This window comes from Heterocephalus glaber, unplaced genomic scaffold (assembly GCF_053883595.1).
Source record: "Heterocephalus glaber isolate CG9 unplaced genomic scaffold, H.glaber_assembly_v1.0 deba00001481, whole genome shotgun sequence".
NCBI lineage: Eukaryota > Metazoa > Chordata > Mammalia > Rodentia > Bathyergidae > Heterocephalus > Heterocephalus glaber.
Window position 1 is genome coordinate 17221171 of NW_028258317.1, and position 27741 is coordinate 17248911.

Here is a 27741-nt window from a genome sequence, read left to right on the forward strand (position 1 = left end):
GAAAACACAAGGTATATATAAAAATTTAGGTCTGTGTATACTTGCTATAAATGAAGAACTGGATATTGAAATTTTAAAGTTATGTAGGAGTACAAAGGACCCAGAAAAGCCAAAAACAAAAACAAAAACAGTGTTGGAAGACGTTTAGCACCCAATTTTAAGACTTCTTCTAAAGCTACAGTAATCAAGGCAGTGTTGGTGTAAGGAAAGACATATAGATCATTGGAATAAAACAGAGAATCTACAAATAGAACCACACATATGTGGTCCACTGAGTTTTGAAAGATTCTTTAACATTAGCATTTTATAGACTATAAACTCGATTCAAGAGCTGAGGAAGAGATAGTGTCTTCAGCAAATGGCACTAGAACACCTGATATCCGTATATAAAAAATTAAGCTCAACCCTTTTTTTCCATACATGAAAATAACTTGAAGGGATCTATGAACCTAAATAAGAAAGCCTAAAAGTATAAAACTTTAAGAAGAAATTATAAGGGAAAATATTTATGAATTCAGGGTAGGCAAGAACTACCTAGGATACAAAAACCATGATGTATAAAGGAAAAAAAATTGATGAGATTCAATCAAAATTTAGAACTTTAAATGACATCATTAAAATGAAAAGTAGTCCTTAAACAGACCATATTTACAATGCTTATAACCTATGAGCAGAATATATAAAGAATTCTTAGAGCTCATTAATAGACAACCCAATTAAAATGTAGACATAAGAAGATGATAAACAGCCAGTATAGCACAAGGAAAGGTGTGCAATTCTAGAATCAGAAAAATACTAATCAGTACAATAATAAGATTGAATTATACACTCATTAGGGAGATAAAGTCAAAAGTTTTAAAAGCCTTGTCATGACTTTTTCTTTTTGTTGGATTCTCCCCCTTTGCGTTTAATTTGTCATGCCCAATGGATTCATTCTGCTGGGTTTCCTGGGGTTGTGATCCTCATTGGCTTTTCCTAGGGTATTGTCTGAAATTTTTTGGAGTGCCGGTTTGGTATTCATGGAGTTCCTGAGATGCTCTTTATCATGAAAGCATCTTATTTCTCCACCAATTTTGAGAGATAGTTTTGCAGGGTCCATCAATCTAGGTTGGAGGCTGTTTTCCATTAGGGCTTGAAATACATCACTCCAAGCTCTTCTTGCCTTGAGGGTTTGCATTGAGAAGTCTGCTGTGATTCTGATGGGCTTTCCTTTGTATGTGATTTGTTTCTTTTCTCTCACCGCTTATAGAATTTTATTCTTCTGTTGGATTTCTGGAATCCTAACTATTATATGCCTATGTGTAGATTTTTTTTGATTATGGTTAGCTGGAGTCCTATATGCCTCACTTATCTGTATGTCAAGTTCTTTTCCCCTCCTTGGGAAGTTTTCTGCCGTCACTTCTGTGAAGAGTTTTTTTTATGTCATCTGCACTCTCTCCTCTTTCTTCATTGACTCCAATCAGTCTTATGTTATTCTTCCTTGCATCGTCTAGCAGCTGCTGGATTGATTTCTCATGTTCCCTTACAATTGAAAGCAATTTTTCTTTTCCTCCTCACTAATTGCAATCTTATCTTCTGTATGTGAAATTCTAGCCTCACATTGGTTCATTCTGCTGTGCAGACTTTCGATGGAGTTTTTAATCTCCTGGAAATCTGTTTGTATCTGTTTTATGGGTTCCATTTGTTTCCTATGTTGGGATTCCATCATATTCCTCAGATCCTCTATTTTTTTATCTGTGTCCTCTCTAGATTTATTTATTTATTTTTTTAAAAAGCCAATTCACTGTACATATTTTATTTACAGTTTTGTACACTGTCTTAATATGAATGGGACCGCTTTTCTACTTGAGCCATTTTTAACCAAAGCAAAATAACCGAAGTAATACAAAGTATTAAAATACAGCATAAAGATACAAAAACAGACATTTAATTCTAGTTAGGAATGTAGTTATGATGTTATATTTTTTTATAATCCACAATCCTGTTTAGGAAATCACATAAGCATAGATCACTGATTTGAATGAAATGCATAAATTTGTAGCAAAGCTTTATAGTTATAAAAAAATTACCAAAGAATGCACAAAATTAATATTTATTTCACCCTCGTGTCATATTCCTGGATCCTTTACCAATGTTACATGAGGAAAAAACAATAGCACAACAAATGAAAAACTGAAATCAGAATCACTAATGTTATTAAGTAGGGAAACAAATAAATTAAAATCTAGCAGCCATCAGCAAGAGTACAGCAAAGATAATGCTGTCAAAAGAAATAAAGAAAATTGCTAGAAAACTGTATGCATCATACTCTTTCAAACCAGCAAAATATGCTCCTGCATACAATGGTACGTAAAGTTTTTCTTCCTGTTAAGGTATAGAAATACAAGCTCTTTTTTGAGTATTGTAAATCGGTAAAATGTGTTTGTAATGGTAATTCTACTAAGCTGTTACAGAATGGACCAGAACACATTTATGGATTCTAGAGATGCTGTGTACTATAATTCTTTGATTGGGATGGCGGATACTCTAGCAAAAATTAAAAAACAAAACAAAACAAAAACCACAGAAGTACAAGACAAAGGCAAATGAGACTTCTCTTTTATCTTAGCAACATTTAGATGGAATCAAATTTAAATGCAGTACACTCTGCTTTTGAAGAGGCTTTGGTTCAGCTCCCAAATCTTGATTGCTTGACGCAGTCTTCTATGAGAATACTCCGAAGGTGTCTTCTTAAACAACAAACCTATTTTTAGTGGTGGAGCCGCTCTTAGTAGCTGTGTCAGCATGGGACTGATAACCAATCACTATCTTTGGAGGAAGTCCTAACCTTTCCTTGTATACTCTCCCTATATGTTGAACAGCCTCTCTGTTCTCACATTCAGTAGTCCATATTGCTATCTTATCACCTTTAGCTCTAACATTAACAACAGCTCCACACACATCATCGCTGTAGTCATCAAATGATTCTCCAATAAGGCACAGCAGTGTCTCTAGCCAAAAGCGATCGAGGTCACTTCGTCTCTGCTGTTTGTTCAATGTGATTAGCCATCGTCCTCCGCGTTTATTTTTCTCATCTTCCCACATGGGCTCAATACCATCCTTAAAAAGTGAGTAGTCACAGCCAGGCATTAAATTACTAAACAACTGGATATGGTTGTACAGAAATGTTTCTGAGCTGTTTTCTTCCCACATCAGCTTTTCATGGAATCGAGTTAATTTTCACTGTTCTGAAGAGGATGTTTAATATAGTGTTCCGGGTTAGCAACCTCCTGGTTAGATTCTATTTTCTCCTCTTCTGCAGGTGGGGGATTAGGAGTAGGGGTGGTTTCCGGTTCCACAGTCGCCATCTTAGATCGATCTCCTCTCTAGATTTATTAATCATGTCTTGCACCATGAGCAAAATCTTTGCTATTATCTGAGTAATTATTTCTGATTTCATTTTTCCCAGATCCTCTTTTGTTGCCAGTTCAGAGAGTCCAGGTGGTTGAGTATCAGAGTGTTCCAACTCGTTTCCCTTTGGGGTTGCTGTAGGTGATCTGGAAGTCTGTTTTTGAGGCTTGTTTATGTGTCTTCTCATTTCCATGGGGTGGGGGGGGGTGTGCTTCTGGCACCCACGCAGCTCACCTTCTGTGCCCTAGGAACTTGGGATGGCAGCAGGGGAGCTTCCTTCCGGGTGCTGGAACCTGCTGAGCTTCTCTGCCCTAGGAGCCTGGGATGGGGGCGGGGAGCTTCCTCGACAGGGGAAGTTTTATAAAGCACAACCACATGGATACACTGTGGGTTAATGTTATGATCAGCCAATAAGGTTACAAGTATAGTTGCTTAGGTATAGTAATCCAATGGGGGAACAAGTCACATAACAAGTGTACATGGAAAGAACAAAGACTTTTTCTAGGGAATAATGGGTCTGGAGATCTTGGTCACACACCGGGGGTGAATGATGTCTATCTAGACTTCATTGGGCCAGGTGTTATCACTTATCTTGTCCTCTGAGGAAGTATGCAGGCCTGGTCATTTAATCTTTATCTTGAGGCCTGGCTTCTAACAGATGTGTCTCTGGCCACAGTTGTAATGTGTTTTTATTTTATTTTATTTTTGGTACCGGGGATTGAACTCTGGTCCTTGTGCTTGTGAAGCAGGCGGCGAAACCACTGAGCTAAATCCCTAGCCCTATTTTATCTTTTGAGTTGACTCTCTCAAGGGCCTAAACCTGTCTGACTGCCTATAATATTTTTACTTAACTTAGCTGTCTATAATAGTCCCCTCTCTGAAGAGGTATTCTGAACTGCCATGTAGAGGCAAGGGGCAATAATCATCCTGGCTACTTTAGGCTGAAGGGGGTTGTAACTGTAATCACCAGTCAGAGATATTCTCCAGAGGGCTAATCTAAGGGGCCTCAGATAGAAGTCATGTTGTAGGTTAGCAGTTATGAACTCTTTTGACAAGGTCAATCTAGTGGATCTTAGATAAAAAGAGTCTTGCACATTTGTTGCTGGTTTTACCTGTATGATCACTTGGAGTTTGGCAGCCTCTAGGTGAGAATAAACACATTTTCTAAGAAATTAAGGCAAATATATAATCAAAGCATAAACATTAGAATGGAAAGGCAGGTTGAGGAAAGAGCCACATCTAGACACTGTTCTTAAGGAACTGGAGTAGTGACTGTATTCGTTTGGTTCTTAGGCCTCTCTGCTAATGGAGATTATCTATAAGTCTAACATGTTTGTCACAAGCCTCTCTAGTTTTAATTGTAAGGAGATGGAGAGTTTGGTGGTTTTGAAGGACAATTTTAGCTAAAGAATTTAAAGACTCCTGTTGAACTTTTATAGTTTTTGCCATAGTTTTTAGTCTCACTGAACCGTAACAGTGGTCAGCTACTGATATAGCTGGAAATTGCCAGAAAGGGTCATTGATTGGAGCCCCTTTTTTATATCTAGCTTTTATTGTTTTTATATTTCTTTTGGTTATACTTTTTTGCTGGGTGTTTAAAACCAAGTTAAAAATGAGAAGTGTGTTAATCAAAATTAACCTCTTGCTGTTTATCAAAGTTAGGTAAGTCTCTCCAGGCATTACTTTAGGAACCATGTATAGAGCCTCTCAGCTTCTCTGTCAGTGTCAACTACCAGTCTTGCTTGACCATGTTGCTTTCTGTGAAAGCATGGGAGACTTTTTTCTTGATGACCCTCCTTTAGCACACTGTTCATTTGTTGATTCTTTTCCTCTTGGGTCTAGAAATTTCCCTGCTCAGGAGGTTAAGTGACTCACCAAAGTTGTAGGATCCTGTAGAAAAGGTTCCCTCATGTCCTGGATCCTTGTCGACTTTGGGGGGCCAGGGCCAAAATATTGGCTGCCTTTAGTACAGTTACCTTTTTAGTTTTGGTCTCTAAACTTTAGTTGTTGAACACCCAGAAGAGAAGGTCAGTTATATTAGTCTTGTAGTGGGAGCAGTGAGCTTACTATTATAATCTTATCTGGATATTAAGCACCTGGAAATATAAAGTATAGCCAGAGGACTGTTATTTTTTTTTTTTTTAGCAATTATGGTATTATTATTATTTTAGAAGTTGAACCCCTGCAGAATATTAACAGACAACAATCACAAAGTTTTACACAGAAAACATAGTATTTCAGCATGACCATCATGATATTATCTTTGAAATACATTTAAATGTCTTAGAATAGCTTTTTAGTCAGTTATCTCTATCTAGTACACAAAGAAGCTCTTACCTAATTTAATAGGATGTCATTGAAGAAGCATGTGAGATTGTCTGGATTGCTCAGTGTTTGAGCATCTCTAAGTGTAGTGACATATATTATATATATATATAACATATACATTGTATAATTTTTAAAAACTATTTGACTGGTGGTCTCATACTGGCTTGACATGTACCTATTATCACAAGTAGCTGGAGCACAAAAGAAAGGCAGATATCTGAGTCTAAAAGAAAAAGTTATCACCATAAACAAGCCTAGTTTTACAACTTAGAAGAACTATATACCCAGAAGGCATGAAGATATTTAGTACATCATGAAATCAGCAACAATGAGTGTCACAGCTATATGGTCAACTTTGTCTCTTAATGTAGTTTTGTCCTAAGGGCATCTTTTTTTTAAAAAGCAAAACACTTATTGGTACATTTTAGATATACGTAACGATAACACTCATTATAGGGAATTTGTACCAGTACATGATATATCTTCTTTTTTTTACCCTCCCCCCTTTATGTACAAAAGCTTTGTTTCCATGTTTTCCTTCCATTTCCTCTCTCTTTTTTTCTTGTTTCCGGGCAACTTTTAATAAGAAAACCTTATTGTTTCACTCATAGAAAACTTAACCTTTTGATCATAACCAATGTAAACATATTACAATAATGTGTTTAGCAATGTTTATTAGGGTGTGTCTCCCATGAGGCTACAGAAACTACCGGGGTCCCACTGAACAAGAGTGGGAATTAAAATAACTCTTTTTACAGAGTTTAGGTTTGTAGGCAGCTTCTCCATTACTCACCAAGGGGAGTCTTGACTAGCAGTTTTCCCAAGCCTGAGGGAATTGTCTTAACAATTTTTAATGACCTATAAGAACCAGATCATAACAATTAACATATTACTCTTTTTTTTTTTTTTGGTACTGGGGATCCAACTTGGAACCTTGCACTTGTGAGGCAGGCGGTGGAACCACTGAGCTAAATCCCCAGCCCAACATATTACTCTTGACTGATGAAAGACTCCCAAGTTACTGTACACAGACAACAATGTGTGTTATATTTGTAAAACCAGTCTCAGCATCATTTTGATCAGCTGTCAACTTGGGTGGAAGCATGTCCTTGACTCTAATGACATTTAAATATGAGCCAGCTTAAGTTATAGACAAATATTTTTTTAAAATCTAAAAAGGCAAAAAGAAGAAAAAATTGTTGAGCTCAAGAAAACAGCTATAAGTATTATAACCAGTTACAGATTGAATAGACAAATGGACAAGCAAACATAAGATGATTTATTTATAAACCAGAGTGCACTTGGATGTATTTGGCCAAGTTGAATTAACTCTTTTTACAGTGTTTAGGTTTGTAACTATAAATAAGACTAGTCAACTTTTTATAGGTCAATTAACAAAGATTTCTTGTAATAAGAATTAGAAGGAATAACATGTTTTATTCATAATCAAAATTTTTTTCTGCATTTCATTTTGTCTTAAGACTCTTAGCAGCTCTGTGCCCTTTTTCCTTTATTCAGCCTCCAGCTCAGTCACCCCTACATCTTCTGTCACCTACTCATACCTTCTTTCTTCTCTAGCAGTGTTTGTGGGACCCTCCTCTGCAAGGAACAACCTCTAGGCAACTTTTATCACTCTCTCTCTTTTTCAGTACATTTTAGAGTTAAGAGATTTTGACATTGAGTTTCCCATTTTGAAACGGAAGAGAAAGAATTGGCATCCCTTTAATTTCTACTTGATTTCTATATTCTCAAGGCATCCCCCGAGGTGATTCCACTCTACAGCAGGTGGCTGCCACCTGGAAAGCAACCAGAAGATAGGTTGGGTGGGACTAGCCACCACCTTTTACTGGCGCATGACCCTGTCTTCTCTGGGAACTCTTATTTTTAGTCTAACAGGTGTTTTTAAAAGCACAGGTTATAATTGTATATCTAAAGAAGGAAGCATCACTAGCAAATCTAATAATTAAGAGATCTAAACTACTGTTTTTTAATTCTTTGAAAGATAGTGAGGAAACTAGGTCAAGGGCAAATTGGAGTCCTTCTCAGCCTTGTAAAATTTCTATGTCAACACACTTATGAAGCTCACAGGTTAAAACATACCCATTGCCTAGCAAACACAACTTATATGTTAGTAAAGGTACATTTACCAGTTTTTTACATGCATGTAAAAGAAGGGAAGGCTGACTAAAATTTCCTTTCTTATTCCTAGTTAGCATTTATAAGGCACAAGTGTAAATTGCTTTTTTTTTTGGTACCGGGGATCGAACTTGGGTCCTTGTGCTTGCGCAGCAGGCGGCGAAACCACTGAGCTAAATCCCAGCATAAATTGCTTTTTAATAGCTGCTGTCCTCTGTTAAAGACAAATGGTTCTTGCAAGTCACCTCAACCTGAGACCTCCTGCAGAGAGGTGTGGTTTAGTGATAAGGTGGTTTAGTTAGCCAGGGAGTTCTAAAGCTAACTCTCAGTGAGTTGGAATGAAAAAAAATTTAGGGGAGGCTTCTTAATTTAGCCTTTTGTCCTAGCAAAGATTTGTCAGGGTCTCTACAGAGTTATTGTTTCTATTTCTGTCTGGCCCTATAGGGGGTCTACCTTACTAGCAGAGAGAGAAGGACAGAACTCTGAGATCTGGAGGATCAGCAAATGCATAAGCCATGACACAAAAAATAACTTGCTGTGTTTGTGTGGCAGAAAGTGGTTCAGTGAGTCAAGAGCATAGAGATCTGTAGTTCAAATTGAAGTAGATAAAGACAAGGTCATTCTGGGTGTGGTTCTCCCATAATTTGGAGAACCACTGGTTTAGCACAATATATCACAAGGAATGCACACACACATTCATATTGCAAATTATGATAATTTATTATTAATTTCCTAAATGATGTGCTCTCCACCATCCAAACAGCCACAAATAAAACTACACCACGAAAAAGTTAAAAGGGTGGTAACCTAAGGAGACAGTCTTAGTACACGAACCACTGATTTTGTCAAATACATGTTTGAACATCTGGCAGAGGCAACAGTGAGGTACAGCCTAATTTCCTACTTAAGGCAAACACGAAATTTGTTTCTTGTATTTGAGAAATAGCCTTTGGACCACCATAAGCCCTAAATGCTACCTAGGATTTCATCTTCCTGCTTCTTTTCTCACTATTTAATTTCTCTGAGTTTTCTTAACCAACCTCAGCTTCATTTACTATGTATATCAATAGTTATTAACTTTGTCCAGGTTAAGAAATTCCTTTGAGAATTTGATTAATGCTAAGGAACCTTCAGAAAAAAAATATATACACACTTACACATATACTTTTACACCAAACTCAAAAAATTTAGAAACCCTCTCTCAAGTTTACGAGCCTCAGATTAAGAAGTCTCTATCTATATGCTAATGACTCAGGAATCTGTATCTTCAGTCTAAAGGGTGAAGGTCCTTCAGTCCTTTTGGGGTAATGAAAAGTTCTGCAACTACATAATGGTGATGGTTGTGCAACAGTGTGAATGTACTTACTGTCACTGAATTGTACACTTCCAAATGGTTAAAACAGAAAATTTAGCTGAGCATAATGATGTACACCTGTAATCCTAGCAATCTGGGAGGCTGAAGCAGGAGGATAGCAAGTTCAAGCCCAGTTTAAGCAATTTCAAAACTTAGTGAGATCTTGTTTCAAAATATAAAATAAAAAATGGCTGGAGATGTAGTTCAGTGTAAAAGGCTTTGGGTTAAATCCCCAATGCTGAAAACAATTAATTTTAAAAGGCTAGGGATATAGCTCAGTGGGAAGGCCCTGGCTTCAATCCCCAGTACTCTGCCCCGCTGCAAAAAAAAAAAAAAAAAAAAAAAAAAAAAGGGAAAACTGTATGTAATGTGTATTTACCACAATAAAGAAATGTATGTGTTCAAAACTAATCATCATTTCTATTCCCCACTTCTCACATATCCCAAGTTTGTGATTTCTTACACTTCCTGTCTTTGGACAACAGTTACGTGTTACCATTTCCCTATTTGCCTAAGCCAGAAAACTGAGATTCATCTTTGACAATGCTTTTTTCTTCTCCCCATTTTGTAATTAACCACGAAGTTCTGTACATTCTCCTTCATTAATAAAGAGTTGAGGTGAAATAATCATTCACTTCTCTATTCCCACAGCTTCTACAGTGGCCACCATTGTTAGTGAAACTCCTAGTTTCCAGTCTTGTGCATGCTCACTCTGCATTACCAATTCCACTTGACAATCATTATCTACCCAGAGTGATCTTTCAAAATGCTTTTTTGGGGGCAGGGGGTTGACAATGCTAGGGATCCAACCCAATACCTCATACATGCTACGCAAATGCTTCATTATTGAATACACATCCAGCCTCCAAAATGCTATCTTTGGTTACTCTTTTTTGCTTAAAAACCTACCCCCGTCTTCAAGATAAAGTCTAAATTCCCCATAATGACCTGGTACCTGGTTATTTTTCTAGTCTTATCTCTCTCAGCATTTTCCTGCCCCAAACCAACTCTCCAGTGATACAAACTACTTGCAATTTCCAGCACACCATCAAGTTCCTTTTTACTCTAAATATACATACTACTTCAAATGCCCAGAACTCCATTTCTATCTGTTTAGACCTGGCTAAGTTTTATTAAGATCCAGCTCACATCAATGGTCCCCCCCCTTAGGAAACCTCTAATGTCCCCAAGATGGGTCAGGTGTGCTTACCGGGAGCTCTATATCTTGACATTTATATCTTAACTAAAAATGTCTTTTTCCTTCATCAGGCCACACCTACCTTGAGGTTAGGAAAATACATATATCAACATATCTCCAGTGTCTAAAACAATGCCTAGCATATAGTATATTTCAAATATTTTTAAATGAATAGGTGATTCCCTAATGAATGATAGGAGCCCTGATGTTAGAAATTACACTGCAGAACTTTCCAATGACTTATCTTACTCCTGTTAAAAATTAGTCACTACAATGGGCTGCCAGACCTATTTTATCAATTATTTTCCCCTTCATTCACTCACTTCCAGCCACTCTTTGAGACCCTGACTGGAAAAGGTATTTTGGTCCATGAACCATTGTGCATGTAAGAAAGAAGTAATATATATTGGGCTTCCAGGGTGTATCAGGCCCCATGCTAGGCACTTTTGAGTGCTGTATCAGAGTCCTCACACTCACCTGGGACAAAGACACAGAAAAGGAAATGGTCTTACAGTAGATTTTGAATTTGAAGAGAGGGAAAACTTCTTGGAAAGCATTCATAGTGGTGACTTTTACATGTATGTTCTTTTATCCTGTTTGCTGTTCTGTCTTTTTCCCATTCCCTAACTCTCTTTGCCCTGTTCTGGGAAGCTGACTTCTACACACTACATCACTCAGACTCTCTTGTCCTTAGAAGGCTGTTTGGGTTTTGTTGGTGGAAGGTACTAGCTAGAAACTGGAGTGCATGAGGAGAAGGGTTAGGGCATTTATTCCTCTGCCTTGTCCAAGTTCTTTCAGTGGCTGCATAGCATTTTATGGCCATACCTCTGGTGAGGCAGTCTCTTCCAGAGTTGTAGCTGGATTTTGCTAACAGCCCTCTCCCTTCCCTTTCAGGTATAGGAGTGCTACTGACTCAACATTGTTGGTAGCTCTTATGATCCACTATTTATTAGTCCCTTTAACACTGACTGGGCCACTATATCTAGCTCTTTGTGGGACTGTAAGCTAATAGATATTCAACTAAAAAAAAAAGTTGGAAACCTGCATTTTAAAAATGTGAAATCTAGTTTTTCTTCTTTTTAAAAGAATAGCTGCTAATTCATAACTGCAGCCATGTTGGAAAACATGGACAGCCGGCCAAGAATTTTACTTCTCCCTATCCGGACAGGTATCCTACTGCTTGAGAGGGAATTATAGCAAATATGCCATTTCCAAGTCGAATGTGGGACAACATTTGCCTTCTGAATCTGGACAGTGCTAGAAAAGTGAACAAACTGCCCGAGTTAACAGGAATGTGCTATAGTTTGGGATTTGGGGGTGTTTCATGTAGTAACTGGACAAACGTGTGCCCTTTGGGAGTTATTTAGGATCTAAAGAACCCCTTTGCTAGGTATCTGAACAAATACCTTCTTTGGGAGTGTCTGGGAAACCCGTGTACTCGAGGAACACGAGGAGCGGGTAATAACCTCGGGGAGTATTGGGAAAAGAGCTCTCAAGAAAGTAAAGGGATGGACAGCTACCAAGAAGTACTGAGAGGTACGAATACCAAGTACTGTCTATAAAGGCTGTTAGGAGGGAGAGGCAATAATTTCTCCTCGGGCGCTCCCTTTGGACACTTCTTGCTTACCGTCAACACACAGCCATAGTCTCTACCAACCTCCATCTTAACGCATCTTTCTGCGCAGATGCCACAGATCCAGAGCAGAACCCCGCCCCGACCACGCCCCTTGCCCATGAGCCCACCTCCAGCCCCTCTCCTTTCACCAGGCCCCAACCACTCTTGGACCAGGCTGCGCTCTGCTTGGCTTTGGATTACCTGAGGGGGACTGAGACGAAACACTCAGACCCCGCCTTTGGGTAAGCAGACAGGTACTGTATAACAGTGTAGAGTGCTGTGGGGGAGTTGGTTGGGTCCCAAAGTCTTTTGGGAGATGTCAGAGGTTAGGAAATGGAAAGGGCTGCTAAACACTCCAGCAGGGGACCAGAATGCGCCAGGTTACTAAAGGGTACTGGTGCACATGCATGTGGAGGAACAAGGACAGGGACACTGCTTGAGAAAGCTGCAGGATGGAGTGTGGAGTGGCTGCGCTGTCTTGAAGCCTGGAGACTGTGGGTGACCACTAATAGCTTTAGTAGGAAAGAGAGTTAACAATAAATGTTTGAAGAGAGCAGGCAAACAACACAGGTAGGTGGATGGGACGACGGGAAGGGAGATGATCACAATAATCCAGAAGAGGAGGACTGAAAACCACTTGTAGTAGTGGGAACTGAGGTGAGACAGTGGATTCAACAGGCAATTTTGATGTAGAAAGGACAAAGTGTTTTGAGAGAGGAGGGGGAGGAAGTTTTAAATGACTTGGCAACTGAACTGTGAGGATCTAATTAGCAGGCAAATGGAAATAGCACTACTTGCAGGCTGAGTGAGAGTGGTTAGATCTTTCTTGCTTCAGTTTTTCCAACTCCCATGCCTGGAACTTCACTTTTATCTTATTTCCTTTCCTTTGGGAGTTTTTCTGCTGCAGCTCTTTTCCCTTGAATACAATGCCAGTGTGTGCTCCTAGGCAGAACCCTCTGTCCTGTCTATGGCAGCCCCAGCCCTCTACCAACCCATGAAGGGATGTCTCCCAAGCAGGTCCCTGCCTTGTATCACAGCTCAGGCTGTGGTTTGTCCTAGCAACCCTAGACAAAGAAAAGAGGAAGCATGGACTATTTTTCACTAGCACATATCATCTATCCTTCTGGACCTTTTACAGTAAACTGATACTCTGGATCCCATGTCTCTGTTAATCAGATTGGTGGTTTCAGGTCAAGACCAAGATGCAGTTGTTCTGCCTGGTGCCCATTCAGAATGACTTTAGGCTCTATCACTTGGCTGGTAGGAAGTGGGGAGAGGGAGAGAGGGGAGTGTGAAGCAGCCAAGGGCCACTGGGCCAAAGGCTACCATTATATAGGACAGTCATTTCTATGGCCTCCCATACTTGCACAGAATTATCAGACCCCAAAGACTGCTAGAAGATAATTTATTACAGACTAGCCTACAATCTCTTGTTACAATGGCACATACAATAATTAAAAACAGCACAGATACTTGGTTCTTGTTTCATATATTGGCCAGTACAGCTGTGAACGATGCCACATCTTCAGGAAGTTTAGGAGGCTTTCATCAAGGAAATCCAAGGATCAAGTCACAACTCTGAGCAAGGGTCTGAGAGGTCCAGTTGGTCAATGATCTCTCAGGAAGTATTGAGCCCCACCCCTTCCATCCAGCTTGTACAGGGATCAGAGTCCAAGCTCCTTCTGTAGGGTTCAATATCTATGAAGGGAACAGCAGCTGATCCAGATGACAGGAAGAAAGTACAAAGGCTAGATTCTTTCCACAAAGACAGCCAGAAGGTAGCAGCCATAGGTGAGCATGACTCTAGACTGATTCCATAATTTCTGGCTTTGATCAGGGGCTGCCCAGGAAAATACTCCTGGATCTTTCATCTAGCCCTCAGGTCTATACATGTAAGAACAACCTTTAATGTCCTAAGCATTAGTCCCCTGCCTACAGGAATGAAGTAGGGAGATTCTAGGCAGGTGGCCTTCATATCTGGGTTCCAAAGAAATATTCTGCTCAGAGCTCTGAAGCACCACATGAAACTGGTTTTACCCATGACAGATATAACCTGAGGGAAGGGATTAGCACAGCTCAATTTTAGAAGGTAGCTTGTTCAGTTTCAAAGACTTGTTCTCACTGGAGCCACAGAAAACCAGTGGATTCTGCTCAAGGGACAGTGAATAATTCTATTCTATGTGGTTCTGCCCTGGCTACTCTCTAACGCAGACCACAAGGTTCAGCAATACCCATAGGCTCAACCAACTATCTAGCCAGCCAGGTACAAACTCCAGGCTTTCTACACTTGTTTTCCTAGTGATTGGTGTGTGTCTAACTGGGTATGGTGTGGTCTCAAGAAGGGTAGAGATGGTAAGGGTGTGGAAGTATGTCTACCAAAAAACGTTGGTCTGAAATGTCTGTCCCTCTCCCTTTTGGGTCCATTCTGTCCATGTGGTAGCTCCTATAGCCCAGACCTATTGGTTAGGGATTCATGGCCCTTTCTGGAAAAAGCCATACTCTCAGCTACCCCTCAAATTTCTCTTAAATATCCTTAACTGAAAGGGTCAATCTCTTGACTATAAAGACCCTAAATTGGCTACACAGCTAACTCGCATTAGCTCTGATTTGTGCGATCAGTGTCACTGGTTGGCACATGAACCAAAGATGTTCAGCTCCCCTCCTCTGTGGAACGGGACTCTGATTTGAGTTTCACAAACTCTCGGGCGACCTCGTCATTGCTCCTCTGAGACAGAATCCGTAGAATGGTCATGCCTGTCTCATCCATGTGGATCTTTCGGCCCAAGGGGCACCAGCAGGCACAGCTGCCCTTGGCTGTCACATCCCTTAGAGGCATCACTGCCAGCCCTAGCACATGATCTTCCCGGGCAAAGCAGTAATCCTTCACACATATCTGCAACTCATAGGTCTCTGGACCCTCTTCATTTCCTAGGAGGCTGTGAGCACAGGAGAGAAGATAGGATGCCAGATCTGAGTCCTCAGCTGAATTCACCCCAGTCTGTCATCCAGATTATCACTCTTTTCACCTCTTCAGTCTTAACCCCCCATCACATGACCCCCATCCCACAGTCCTGCAGGTACCCCACCCATAACTTACAAGTGGAATGTCTCATTGTACTTGGGAGCCCAGTTGTTGCTTTTGGACTTGGTTGTGAACTTCCTCTTCTTATCACTTTGGTGTGGGCCAACCATGGTCACTTCCACAAAAGGCCGGAACATACCTGCTGTCTGCCACTTGAGATCATTAGCAGCTACCACTGCCCCAAAAAGGGAAACCTGTGAGGGATCCTACCAGGCATTCCCAGTTCTTGAGCTCCAGCTGACATTCCCCGTGGAGAAGAGCTGAGCTGGAGGACTGGGATGAGCAGCCCTTGCTCTCAACTGATAAGTGAGGTCATGGGGAAGAAAAGGTCAGGCCTCTAAGTCCACACCACTCACCTTTCACTGTTACCTTGTGTTCCCCAGTACCAGGGTGTGTAAACAAGTCCACCTGAATAGAGACTTCTCCCACAGGATCATCCACACCAGACCCTGAGACAGATGGACAGATAACTGCTCAGTGGAAAACTCTAGGATCTTAGGACTAATTGTTTCAGGTAAAACTCAGGAAGCAATCACACACAGTAGCTACAAGGAAGTAAGCAATGGGAGAAGAGAAAGAAAGGGGATAGTGAATGTGTATTGTAATACAAGTGAAAGCCAAAAGCATCTGAGGAGAAACTTCCTTCAAAGATGCACTATGGGGCTGAGGATTTAGCTTAGTAGCTCTGCACCTGCCTTGAAGGCACAAGGTCCTGAGTTCGATCCCCAGTACAAAAAAAAAAAAAAAAAAAAAAGGATGCACTATGAATCTCGAAGGATCTCCAACCTCTCCTATCTCCTAGACTAAAGAACTTTTCATTGGATACTGGGGAGCACAGGGATGTGATCCTGTGTCTGTGAATTATGTCCAACCTATAAGGTCTCTGAATGGAGCATTGTTAGTCCCTCTCTAGGCAAAAGCAGCAACCTCTTACCTATCCCCAGCAATCCCCCTGTTTGGGAGCACACCCTTCTTAGAAAGACTCTGTAGTTCCAATCTCTGAAAAGAGCCAACCTACAGGCTCTTCTCAGCAGAGACCCCACCCTGTTTTGAGAGAACATCACTACCCTACACCTCAGAAAAAACTCCTTTGTCCTGAGGTGCATGAGTGTGTGGGGGAGTGGAATTCTGAGGACGGAACAGGGGTCAACAACAGAATCCTTTCCTGGCCTATATGAACACCTCACTTATCTCCTAGACTTGGAATAGACCTAAATTTTGACACCTAGTTTATCACCCCCAGCATAAGCCCCTCATTCCACTTCAGAGAGGTCAGCATTAGTCCATGTTAGATTCATGTCTGCACAGTATTTAACATACCCTTTTCCGGCCGAATGTCCTCGTTAGTGGTAAATCTAATACCTTTCCCATCATGTACTGAGTGAGGACAGGCAAGACAAGAGGCGGCAGCAGCAATAGGACAGAGAAAGAAGAACTGTTAGAGGTCAAAGGAGTTGCAGCTATTCAAAGCAGCTCTACATTTACTCTAGAGGAGCACAGAGGTGGAGCAGGGTGAAGAAAAGTCCAAGAGCTGGGGTCAGTGCCTGAATGTTCCACATTAGGCTTCATGGGTCAGAGATCAACCAAATTGTGGGCAGAAGCAGTAGAATATACAGAGAAGGGCAAAAGAGAGGTTGTAGTGTACTTTCCTAAGCCCTTAAATGGCAAAACTTTGGACAGAAAATGAGCACAAATGTTTGTCGGCCACCCCCACCCCTGCACGTACACTTCTGCTCTCACCTCTTCTGTGCTCCTTCCAGCCTCTCTGGTATTTGATTATAGATTTTGTTTTTTTAAAGTGGTAGTAGGGATTGAAACCCAGGGCCTTTCACAGTGAGTTACATCTCCAGTCCTTTTTTATTTTTTTATTTACTGTTTTATTAGTTGCTAAGTTGCCTAGGCTTGAACTTAAGAGTCTCCTGCCTCACCTGCCAGAGTGCTGGATTATAGCCACATGCTACCACATCTGGATCCTCTGCTTTTATCTAGCTCAATGCTTCTGAGAAGCCTTTCTGTTTTTCCCTGGTGTTATAGGCCTTACATGTACTCGGCTCTGTAAAAGTTTTCCCTGCTCCCTTCAGTCAGACTCACTGCTATTTCTTTTGCTCACTTTTCCCCACCCTGGACTGAAAATAAGAACAGATATAGAAAATAGAGCAGTGCTACAGATCCCCTCCATATTCTTGCAAATGTGCCTGAAGGTGCTTTCTTGGAGGGCCTAGCTGCAGTATCAGGTCAAAATTTCATCTGAGCTGCATCTATGCAGATGTATGTTGGTTTGGACAGACCTTAGCTAGAGGCAGTGAGTTCTGAGGACAGGAAATCCCTGAGAAAAACCAGCAGCCTAGTCCCCTGTGTAACAATCACACTGAGGCTGGGGCTTCCACTATGCACTATGTCCCCAGGTCCCTGCCTTCCCTTTAGCTGCTCCCATGGTTTGCTTCTCTTAGTCTTCTCCTGATCCACAGTGAAGAGTGTGGAAAGGATTTTTGCTTTCTCTCCCCAGGACAACTTCCAGCAAGGCTCCCAAACACTCATTCTCAAGGCTTCCTCACAGATTTTTCCTATTCTCCCCTCTTACCAGACAGGGTACACTCCATGAGCTAAATAAACATGTACTGCTCAGGTAATGTCTGGGGAAAGAAATTCCAGGCATGGGCCAGGGAAGTAGCTCAGTAGCACTGTGCCTGCCTGGCAAGTGAAAGGTCCTGAGTTTGATATCCTGTACCAAGGAGAAAAAAAAAAGAAAAAAGAAAGAAAAAAGAAATCCCAGGCACAATTTCCAGGCTCCTTTGATTCTCCTGTCTGGTACTATAGGTTGAGGATAAGGTCTGAGGTCTCTTCAAAGAATCCTGAGATCTGATTTGAAAGGCTCTCTGAAGAAGAAAACAGACCCTTCCAAAGCACTAGAAGATACTGTGTATGGGAGAGGGGAAGGTGGGACACAAAGCCCTTATGACCTTACCCTGGGCAGTCTGTGAGCGCACAAAGGTCTTGATGAGAGTGTCTGTGGTCTGTGTGTACAGAGATAGGGCGTAGCGTAGGGACTGCAGATCTGGACTCTTCTCTAGGAAGGTTTTCTTTAGCCCATTGCCTCCTGCATGGAAGTATTGCTGAAAAATAAGTGAGCACCTCTTTTACCCCCTCACAGAGAGGCAGCTCCCCAACTATTCTCAGAGAAGCCAGGAGAGGACTGCACGAACAGGTCACTCAAAAGACCAGAACACCCACAGAATGAGTCAGTCTCTCAGGCAAAGAACATAATTTGGGCATTTCACAGGAGCAGGAGGGGAGGGCCACGTTCCTGGAGGTGGGTTGTTTGAAGGAAGGGTCTATGTAGTCAGGCAGAAATAAGGGACAGAAGCATTTCAGGAAGGGAGAATGGCCAAAAATGGTCTTTTATCCCTCTGAACCTTAGGGAACTTGATGCCTAGGACATATGTCTCCCAACTGCCTTGAATTATAGTCCATAAGGATCTGCCTTATTCCTGCTTCACCCATCATAAATGTCTTAAACTGAGGAACCATATATGGCTCTCTCTGTAATCCTAACAATATATAGGGCTTCTTCTCTGGATGTGGAGTAGTAAGAGCCCCAGGGACACCTTGTCTGGCAAGGTGGAATGCTAGGCCCAGGAGTATGTGGTGGTTAAAACTATCTGGAAAAGGGAGAGGTCTCTACCTTGATGGTGTCCAGAGCGAGGTCCAGGACTGCACACTGCTTTGGAGTGAGATTACGTGTTTCCTCTCGCACCATGTGGTCCTAGAACCCCAGAGAAAGCAGCAGCATCAGAACAGCTCAGGGAAGTCATAAAAGTCTTCCCCCAACTGCCAGTCAATAGCTCCACGCTCTTCACTTCCCCCTCCTTTTCAATCTCCAAAGCCCAATGGCTCTCCTCCCAGCTTCAGTAGGACCCCACACCCACAGAACCTTGAGTTTGGAAAGCTGGCTCAGCTCCTTGGCAGCAGTGAAGATCAGCTGGGTGCCCTGGGCAGAGAGGGGTTCAGTTAAAAGCAGAGGATTCCAAATTCTATCAGGAAGTGGGGACTGAGGGAAAGGGAGAAAGGAGTAGGAAGAGGGAAGGGTCCTTACTGTCTGGTCGGTAAGGGGGGGCAGAACGATCATTCTTTCCATTGTGTTCATTACCACTCGCCAGAGCTCCTTCAGGACTCGCTTCAGAACTGTCTTCTCGCACACAGTGGCAAAGAGTGTGAGGCTGCAGGCCCAGGCAACAGGTGAAGCCACAGTGACAGACTGGGAGGCCCCCCCTGCCCAATAGGCTCCTCGGTCTGGTAGCCTCTGCTTTGTTTGTCCCCATAGGAAACCTTGAATGCTCTACTCACTTGCCATCAAGGAAGTCCATGAGAGGCCGCAGCACACTATCTGCATCCTGAGCCACTGAGGCCCTGGTGTTGGGGGATGCATTTCCTGTGCCCCGAACCTGGCCCAGGATGTCAGCCATTTGTCGAACACATTCATCAATCCGAACCTGGAAGCTACACATGTACACACAGTGCAGCCCTCCCCTCCCCACCACACTGACCCCGGAGCAGCACCAGCTATACAGGCCTAATTCCTCAGGCTTACAGTGCTCTTCCAGCAGCGACAGTCAGCAAGTGTAGAAGGAGAATCCACATACCTGCAGCTGGATTGTATGGGCAGGGGCTCTGGGATGGGTCAGGAATTATATGTGGCTCCAAGGGCTATGTGCTTTGGGACCACTGACCTGTTTCCAAACATCATGCTGAGCTCATCCAGAACTGCATTCAGTTTCACCTGCAGCTCTTTCAGACTGTCTGCAGCTTCAGGGTCCAGCTGTAGCCAGAGGAGGTGGGCCTGGCTAGGCTGCTTCTCTGACAATCTTCCCTCCTGTACCTCTATTCTTCCCTCCTATGGCTGTACCCCAATTCTTGCTCCTCCCTCCTAAGGCCTCACCACATGCCTTGTCCTTTTTTCTAGGGCTTTGCCTCAACACTCGCCTCAGATTAAGCCAGCCCAGACCCCAAGATGAACTACTAGCTTATGCTAATCAAGAGAAGATAGAGCTTTGTGGCCAGGGAGCTCAGGAACAATGGAAAAAGTACAGTGACCCCAAACCCTAAGGCCTACCTCCTTGCCTCCCATGGCTTCAAACATCTTCTCCAGCTGGACCCTCAGTTGCTGCATGTTGTTCATCAGGATGCAGGGCTTTGAAGACAGATGGAGCTGCCTGAGTCTTGGTTCTTTCCAGCACATGCCCCATTAGTCTAGGGTCCTTCCTTCTCTCTCATTATTACAAAGCTACAAGGACTTCACATATGACATAGGCCTCTCCCTAAACACTAAGATCTGGAGCCAATTCACATGAATGAAGATTAAAAGCAAATGTTTTTGTCATTAAGCTGGATGGTGGGATTGCAGGTATTCATGGTATTACCCTTTATAATTTTTTGAATGTATTAAAATTTTTTTGAGACAGGATCTCGATATGTAGTTCAGCTTACATAGTGAATACTCACTATGTAGCCCAGGCTGGACTTGAACTCATGGCAATCCTCCTGCCTTAGCCTCCCGAGTGCTGGGATTACAGGCATGCACCTAGCCAGGCATGGTGGCTCACCCTGTAATTGTAGCACTCAGGAGCCTGAGGCAAGAGGATTGCCATGAGTTCAAGTGCAACCTGAACTATACAGTGAGATCCTGTCTCAAAAAGAAAAGAAAAAAAAAAAAAAAGATTAACCAAAGGTCTGGTTTATTAGAGGATAAAGCACTAAATGGAGGCTTAGAAGAACTCTTAGTCAAGTTCTTACTATCTTGTGGTATGGATCTCCAGCAAAGCTCTGGAGGGAAGCAGAAGTCAAAAGCATCTTAGGATAGCATCAAGAGCGAGAAGGATTCAAATGTCCTCCATGCCCTTTCTCAGTGTTCCAGGGCTAACCCTACCAGTTTTTCCTTTGTGCAGTAAGCTGGAAAGTTCGTAGATAAGATGTCTGCATACTGCATGAGCACCTTCCCGATGGTCTGAGAAAAAAGGAGAAAAGAAAAGGGAACCCTTAGCTCTCCACTCAGGGATCTTGCCTGAGGTTGCACTTCTTATCCCAGAAAAATAAGCATCAGGGAAGTAAAAGGAATCTCACAGGAAGGGGCAAAGCTCCCTCTCAAGCACAGAACAGCACCAAAACAGTCCTTGTGTCTGCCCCAGACACAAGCAAAGGGAAAAAAGATAATGCTAAGCCTTACCTGAAGGCTACTGTGGAGAGGGATTAAGCTCAGACCTGTAACTTGACTGTAGTGTAGTGGTGTTAAGGAGGAATGGGGCAGGAAGGCTCATAATCACCTTAGCAAATCTTCTCATGTAGTGGGCAAGGATCCTGGGGTCTGGGCATTCCAGCTTCCGGATGATTTCAAAGCTCTGGTTGAGCTGTGTGAAGACATCCACCACAGAGCAGGAAAACAGTGCATGCTCTGATGTCTGCTGAAACTAAGAAGGCCACATACAAAGTAAGCATCCACTGCTGCTACCTTTTCTCAAGCTTGTGGGGTTTGAAAAAGCTCTGCCCAGCAGGGGTGGCTCAGTGGCTCTTCACAGTCCTTCTGTGGACTCCACAGGGCAGGGACACCCAGCCTGGTGGAAGCCCAGGAACCTCTGCCAATGGTAAGTGCTGAATGACTTGACCTGGCCTATGTAGCACAAGTCCCCAACTTACCCCATCCTTTTTATCTCGTTCCAGGGCCCCACGCAGGAATTCCAGGGACACATCCTCATTCTCATCTAACCACTGTAGCACAAACTGCTCAAACCACCTGCAGCCAGAGAAGGAGGTTGAAGCTAGTGATTGGCATATGCTATATGCTTGACAGTGTACCAGACTGGGATCTTCTGGAAGGCAAGACTTTCTACAGAAGTGCCTTGAACGGGCAGTCCTGAGATTAGCTGCTGAGGTGAATTGAGGATACTAGCCTTGCCAATTTGGGGGCCCTCTTCCCATCCCTTTACATAGGGTCCAAATGACTCACGCTGGGTACTTGGGGACCTGCTCCTGGAGGGCAGGCAGATCCCGCATGTATTCATTGTGGAGCCACTTCACCTTGAAGTGCAGATTCATGTAGTCAGCGCTCTTACACAGCCGGTCTTTCTCATGTTCTAGTTAGAGGAAGGAGGTTGTGTCAGGTCTCAGCAGTAGAGACCAGGGTTCCTGAGTTTTGCCACAGCAGCAAATCTGGTTAGGTGGCTCTATCAGATGTCTTAGAAGACAGGTGATTCGCAACCTCCTCTTCAGTCATCTCCCTCACCACCTCTATGCTCAGCCACTTTCCAAGACCTGGCCCAAATCTTCCTCTAGAGACACTAAGCTAGACTCTCAGATAAAGCCTATAATCTTCATGTTTTAACTTTTGAAAGTACAGTGCAGTCACTGGCCTTTGGTGAAGAAGAAAAAGGGATGAAGGTATTAATGCTGATTAATGGGGACAGTGGTTTTCTGGAGACAATGGTTTTCTAGGGTTTTAAAAAATCTTAGTAGCAAGCCATTCCCTCAGATAGGCTTAAATGCAGAGTTATGCATGGTATGAATGGGTCAATGACACTACACAGAGACAAGGAAAACCAAGGAGGGTCCAAGTTGACAGAAAGGCAATTGAGCAGCCATAGTGTAGCAACATCTTGAGGTAAACTGAATGGCTCCAGAGCAGAGCTGTGATACAGAAAATGAGCTCTCAGGGAAGTATGCAAATAAGGATAGTCAGTTGGGAAACTATGGAAACACAGTCAGATAAAAGGGCTATCATGTTGCAGAAAACAGGACTATTATTATGGACTTCAAAGGTCATCTAATGGAATCCTAAGGGTCTTCTGGAAAATATTGGCTAAGAGTCTGGAGCACTGGCCAGACCCACAGGTTCTCCTCACTCCCCTATCCCTCTTATAGTTGAAGCATTAATTTGAAAACCAAATGTCAGTTGTGTGCTGAAATAGTATAATGGTAAAAGCAAGTAAGTGGGAGAAAGTACTAAGCAACAAAGGAGAGGCCAGTGTCCCTGGGAACTCTATTGCTCAACTTTAGGATGCCATGGGAGATGCTCCTCCAAGTCCAGGCAGAACAGCTAGTCTGAGTCTACTGGCCTTTGTGAATTAGTGCAGCAGATACTCAGGAAGGAAATGGAAGCCTGGGGTTCAGCCTCAAAAGACTGCAGGTTCCAGGACTTCTATCTCCTGGTACTGTAGGCAGCATCATCCCAACCTGAAGCTGCATTTGCTGTTTTCTATAAAGCAGTGAGCAGAAGGAAAAGGTATGAAGCCTAGAGGTAAAGGGACAACAACCAAAAATTCTTACCACCAGGAAAGAGTACTTTTCGAATACGAATGACAGTGGTTGCTTTGACGGAGCAGAGACACCAGTGAGCAAAAAAGAGGGAAAAATTTGGGCTATCAGAGAGATTCTCTTCTCTACCCCATCCCCTGCTGTTTTTAAACTAGACCTAGACTTAGAAACATAAATCAGCACCACCAGGAATGCCTTCGCCCTTTGTGTCTGGTAACTCATTGGAGTTGGGGCAGGACTGCTCCCTGACTCCAGAGCTTCTTAACTTTCTTCCCATGACTGTTTAGTTATTGTATTTTGTTATGGCTTATAGCTAGATTCCCCCCCCCCCCCAAGGCCTCATGCACTCATAGGTGGGGCTTTTTGGAGGTGGCTGGATCTAGGGTGTGTAATATTGGAAATTAAGGGTGTGTGATAACTAAATTGGTTTAGCACAGTTCTGGGTGTGGATAATGGGAGGCTCATCCTGGCTGAGGGTGGCACCAACCAATAGGCTTGTAGCATGAATGGAATATAATGGGACAGAAAAGAAAGCAGGCTCTGCGACTTGTTGCCTCCTGCCTGTTCTTCCCTGGACTGTTTATCTTCTGTGATGTCCCTCTGCCATGCCACCCTGCTTTGTAGTTAGCTGACTATGGACTGAAACCTCTACAAACTGTGAGCCAAAATAAACCTTTCTTCCTTTACTAAGACATATTTATAAACAATTCTTTCTTTATCTATCAATTCATTATTTGTGCTTCACCCCAGGCCCCAATTTCCACATTAAATATTAACTTTGGTGGTATAAACACTATCAGATGAATGCCAAAAGACTGGTCATACTTCCTATATTCTATCAAGGCCTGGGGAGTTCCGCTCCAGCAAAGTTCCTTGAGGTTGTTGCCACTGCTGGTGGTGGGGTTAAATCTGTCGGGGAAATTATGTTTCCATAACCTCTTGCTCCAACATCTGCTTTATTCCTTCCATCTTTCATCCTTGCAGAGTTCCTTCAGCCTTATCAGGTCAACTATCTATTTTGATGATACTTCCCTCGAATCTCTTTGGTTCTGGTAATGTGTATAAAAGACTGATGGCACATCTCCTTGTGCCTAGATTTAACTCTAAGTCTCCATCTACATCTGAGGTAAAGTTGAACAGAATATACCAACTAGTCTTACCCTCTTGTTCAATGCTAAGCATCACCCTAAGATATTCCTTCTTTCTGTATATTCACATCCAGTTAAATCACCAACTCCTGCTGACTATCTCCAAAATGCTCTGGAATCTACCCATTTCCTTCTAGTCACAAGATTACCTGCTCAGATTTGTTACCTTGATCTCTAATCTGGATTACTACAGTAGCCTCTAGACTGGTCATTCCTTTCCATTCATTCTCCACAGTGAAGCCAGAGTGAGCAGTCTGCATGATAAATCTGATCATGTCGATCCCTTGCTTATCATGTCAAAGGCTCCCAACTGCCACAGATGAAGTCTAGAAACCTAAACAGGACTTAATTTCCTCTATGATCTAGCTGTCCTGTCTCTCTATCCTCATCTCTCATTGATCTCTCTCCCTACTGTCATGCTGAAATATGTTCCTATTTTTCTAAGCATGCCAGCTCTTTCTAGACCTCAGGTCTTAGACATGCTGCATCTTTGGCATGAAAATGTTCTTATTATCCTCTTCTCTTCTCAGCAGCTAACTCCTCTCCTCCTTTGGGTTTCAGTTTCTACATCTCCAGGAAGCCTTCTTAGGTTTTGAGTCTGGGTTACATGGTTCTCTTCTATATCTTTATCCTTTGTGTCCTTTATAACTTTGTATTGTAACTACCAATTTATATGTAAGCTTTCTAGATTGGTCTGTGAGTTTCTCAAGGGGTTTGTGAATTTCTTATCTCTTAACAACTAGCACAGTGCCTGGTACAAAGAAAATACTCAGTAAACAGTGAATGGAGTAGGGATTTGCAAGGAACTTTCTGTTTCATATTTTCTCCCTCCCCTCCCTCCCTCTTTCCTTCCTTCCTTCCTTCCTTTCTCTTTCTTTCCTTTCTCTCTCTCTCTTTCTCTCCCCCCCCCTTCCTTCCTTCCTTCCTTCTTTCTGTCTTACTAGGTAGTCCAGGATGGCCTCAAACTTGTAGCAGTCCTCCTGCCTCAGACCCCCAAGTGCTGGTGTTTCATATTTTAATTGAAAGAGTAGTTACACAGGGGTGTGTGTCTATGAATGCACTAAAACTCGTTAAATTGTATTTTTTTCCAAATTGTATTCTTAAAATGATTTTACTTTATTGTACATAAATTATACCTCAATAAAGTTGATTTAGAAAATATTTCGTAGCTGGGCATAGTGGTGCATGCCTGTAATCCCAGCACTTGAGAGGCTGAGACAGGAGGATCACCTTGAGTTCAAGGCCAGCCTGAACTACATAGTGTGACCCCATCTCAAAAATGGCAAAAACGGCCAGGGATTTAGCTCAGTGGTTCCAGAGCCTGCCTTGCAAGCACAAGGTCCTGAGTTCAATCACGGGTACCACAAAAAAAAAAAAAAAAAGGAAAAAAGGGAAAAATTTTTGGTAAAGGACAGTATTTTCGACTCTCCTTTCACAATCAGCATCAATCAACATCAACACTGTCCTTTTATTATCCAAGCCCCCAAACTCCTCCCCTCTACCTTCCCTGCAGATTCAAAACTCACTAGATCTTGTTCCAACTTCTTTCCAGTGTTTATCAAAACCCATTTTCCTTCTGGAATCCCAGCCCACTCCCTCATTCCTAAATGATTACAACAGCCCTTTCATTATTTATATTCTTTGCTTCTACCTCTCCTATTCCCAGCTTCCCCTGACTTCTGCTGAAGTAAAATACTTTTAAAATTCTATTTTGTTCACATTGTATTTCTCCCTATAATAGTTCTAATTGTTTTATTTATTCATTTATTCATTCTTTTGAGACAGGGTCTCACCGTGTAGTCCAGGCTGGCCTCAAACACATGGAAATCCTCCTGTCTCAGCTCTCAGGTGCTGGGATTATAGGTGTTCCCCACCATGCCGGCTTTTTCTAGTTGTTTGTAATAGCTAAGACTTATTCAGTGCTGAGCAGATGCTAGGTACTATGCAGCTATGGGGTTTTTTTTGGTTTTTTTTTTGGTACTGGGGATTGAACTCAGGACCTTGTGCTTGTGAGGCAGGTGGTGGCACCACTGAGCTAAATCCCCAGCCCTGCAGCTGTTTTATATATCTCAGTTACTTTATTGGCCCAGTGAAATAGATGCCATTGTCATTTTAGGGATGAGAAAAATGAGAGCTCACAAAAATTAAGTAGCTGGATCCAAGGCCACACTAAGTAAGTGGTTGTGAAACTGAGATTTGAAACCAGGTCAATATTTGTTCATTCTCTTAAAGCAGTTTTCAACTTTTTTGTGTTGTTTTTAACATTAGCAGAATTCCTTTTTCAAAAGATACCATACCAGAACCCCATATAAGATTTTAAAAAGTAAGCTCACTTTGTTGGCACTAAGTAAAAGGCCTGTAACCTAGCCCCTGGGTTTCCCTTTTAACTTAGTTCCTGAGGTATTTGTCTGCAAACTTCTGCTGCATCACATACCACCCCTCTTTTGTGCAGTTGATTCTTTTTCACAGATATTTATCTTTTTCCCCAAGCCCACTGGAGCTGGAGTTCTTCAAGAACTTGGACCAAACTTCACACAGGCTGATGTGTGGGCCATAGTCCCAGGGTGGGTCCAGTGTGGGCAGGATGCAGCCACTGCTCTTCGGCTGAATTACAGAATGCACATGTGTGGCCTGTGCTGTCACAAACCTAGCACAAATCTTCAAGGTTTCTTTTAATCTCAAGATTTGCTGATTCTAAACTTAAAATTCATAAGTTTAAGTTGAGTCTGAGGGTTACCCATTTCCCTTATACTCCACCCAAATAACGGTTCTGGACTCTGCTTTGTGTTTGCCCCACAGAGCTCCTCCTTCTTTTAGATCCATCTTGACAGACTGAGGTGCTACACTAACTTATACAGACAGGAAAGGCAAATAAGAAGATAAGCATGGATGGTACATATGTGAAGGTCTGACACAGATAGGGAGTAACATCTTTGTGGACCAACAAGAGAAATGGAAAAAGAATAAGCTGGATGAACAAGATGAATAATAACACATCTGTGGGCATGCTCTACAAGGGGAGTGAGGGAAGAAGTGTCTTTCTGGCTTTGTCACAGTAATCCAGAACAGCTTTTAAGGGAAGCCAGCCCTGTCAGTCCCAAATATGAGAAAATAAAGATTTCTATCTTTGTATTTAAGGCTCTCTAGATTTTTTTTTAAAAACTGTGAAGATAAGCTGGGTATGGTGGT

At 42.3% G+C, this 27741-nt stretch overlaps 1 protein-coding gene, 1 long non-coding RNA gene and 1 pseudogene across 14 annotated transcripts in view; 1 reads left to right on the plus strand and 2 right to left on the minus strand.

Moving 5' to 3' along the window:
• Positions 1-2686: 2686 nt before the first annotated feature.
• LOC147825841 (eukaryotic translation initiation factor 4E pseudogene) lies at positions 2687-3182 on the minus strand (annotated as a pseudogene).
• Positions 3183-13409: 10227 nt separating this feature from the next.
• Unc13b (unc-13 homolog B) overlaps positions 13410-27741 on the minus strand; it is a 202965-nt gene continuing 188633 nt past the window's right edge. For 6 of the 12 annotated variants that reach the window (XM_087184287.1, XM_013068946.3, XM_087184288.1 and 3 more), the window contains 15 exons: positions 22101-22227; positions 21791-21887; positions 21421-21564; positions 21027-21104; positions 20214-20291; positions 19831-19919; positions 19448-19600; positions 19197-19320; positions 19035-19091; positions 18786-18866; positions 18069-18216; positions 16424-16480; positions 15460-15552; positions 15119-15278; positions 13410-14957 (listed from right to left, as the gene is read on the minus strand). In XM_087184287.1, coding sequence (XP_087040413.1) covers positions 14672-14957; positions 15119-15278; positions 15460-15552; positions 16424-16480; positions 18069-18216; positions 18786-18866; positions 19035-19091; positions 19197-19320; positions 19448-19600; positions 19831-19919; positions 20214-20291; positions 21027-21104; positions 21421-21564; positions 21791-21887; positions 22101-22227 — 1772 coding nt within the window. In that variant the 3' untranslated portion in view covers positions 13410-14671. The remainder of the gene's footprint in view (positions 14958-15118; positions 15279-15459; positions 15553-16423; positions 16481-18068; positions 18217-18785; positions 18867-19034; positions 19092-19196; positions 19321-19447; positions 19601-19830; positions 19920-20213; positions 20292-21026; positions 21105-21420; positions 21565-21790; positions 21888-22100; positions 22228-27741) is intronic. The other 6 variants (XM_087184289.1, XM_004873948.3, XM_004873947.3 and 3 more) reach the window with 1 other exon arrangement.
• Positions 18144-27684, plus strand: LOC110347329 (uncharacterized). 2 transcript variants are annotated; one of them, XR_002391897.2, is made up of 4 exons: positions 18144-18227; positions 20064-21584; positions 21815-22025; positions 27352-27684. It is a non-coding gene; the product is annotated as an uncharacterized LOC110347329 (long non-coding RNA). The 2 variants fall into 2 exon arrangements; XR_015440156.1 differs by lacking the exon at positions 18144-18227 and adding an exon at positions 18233-18413.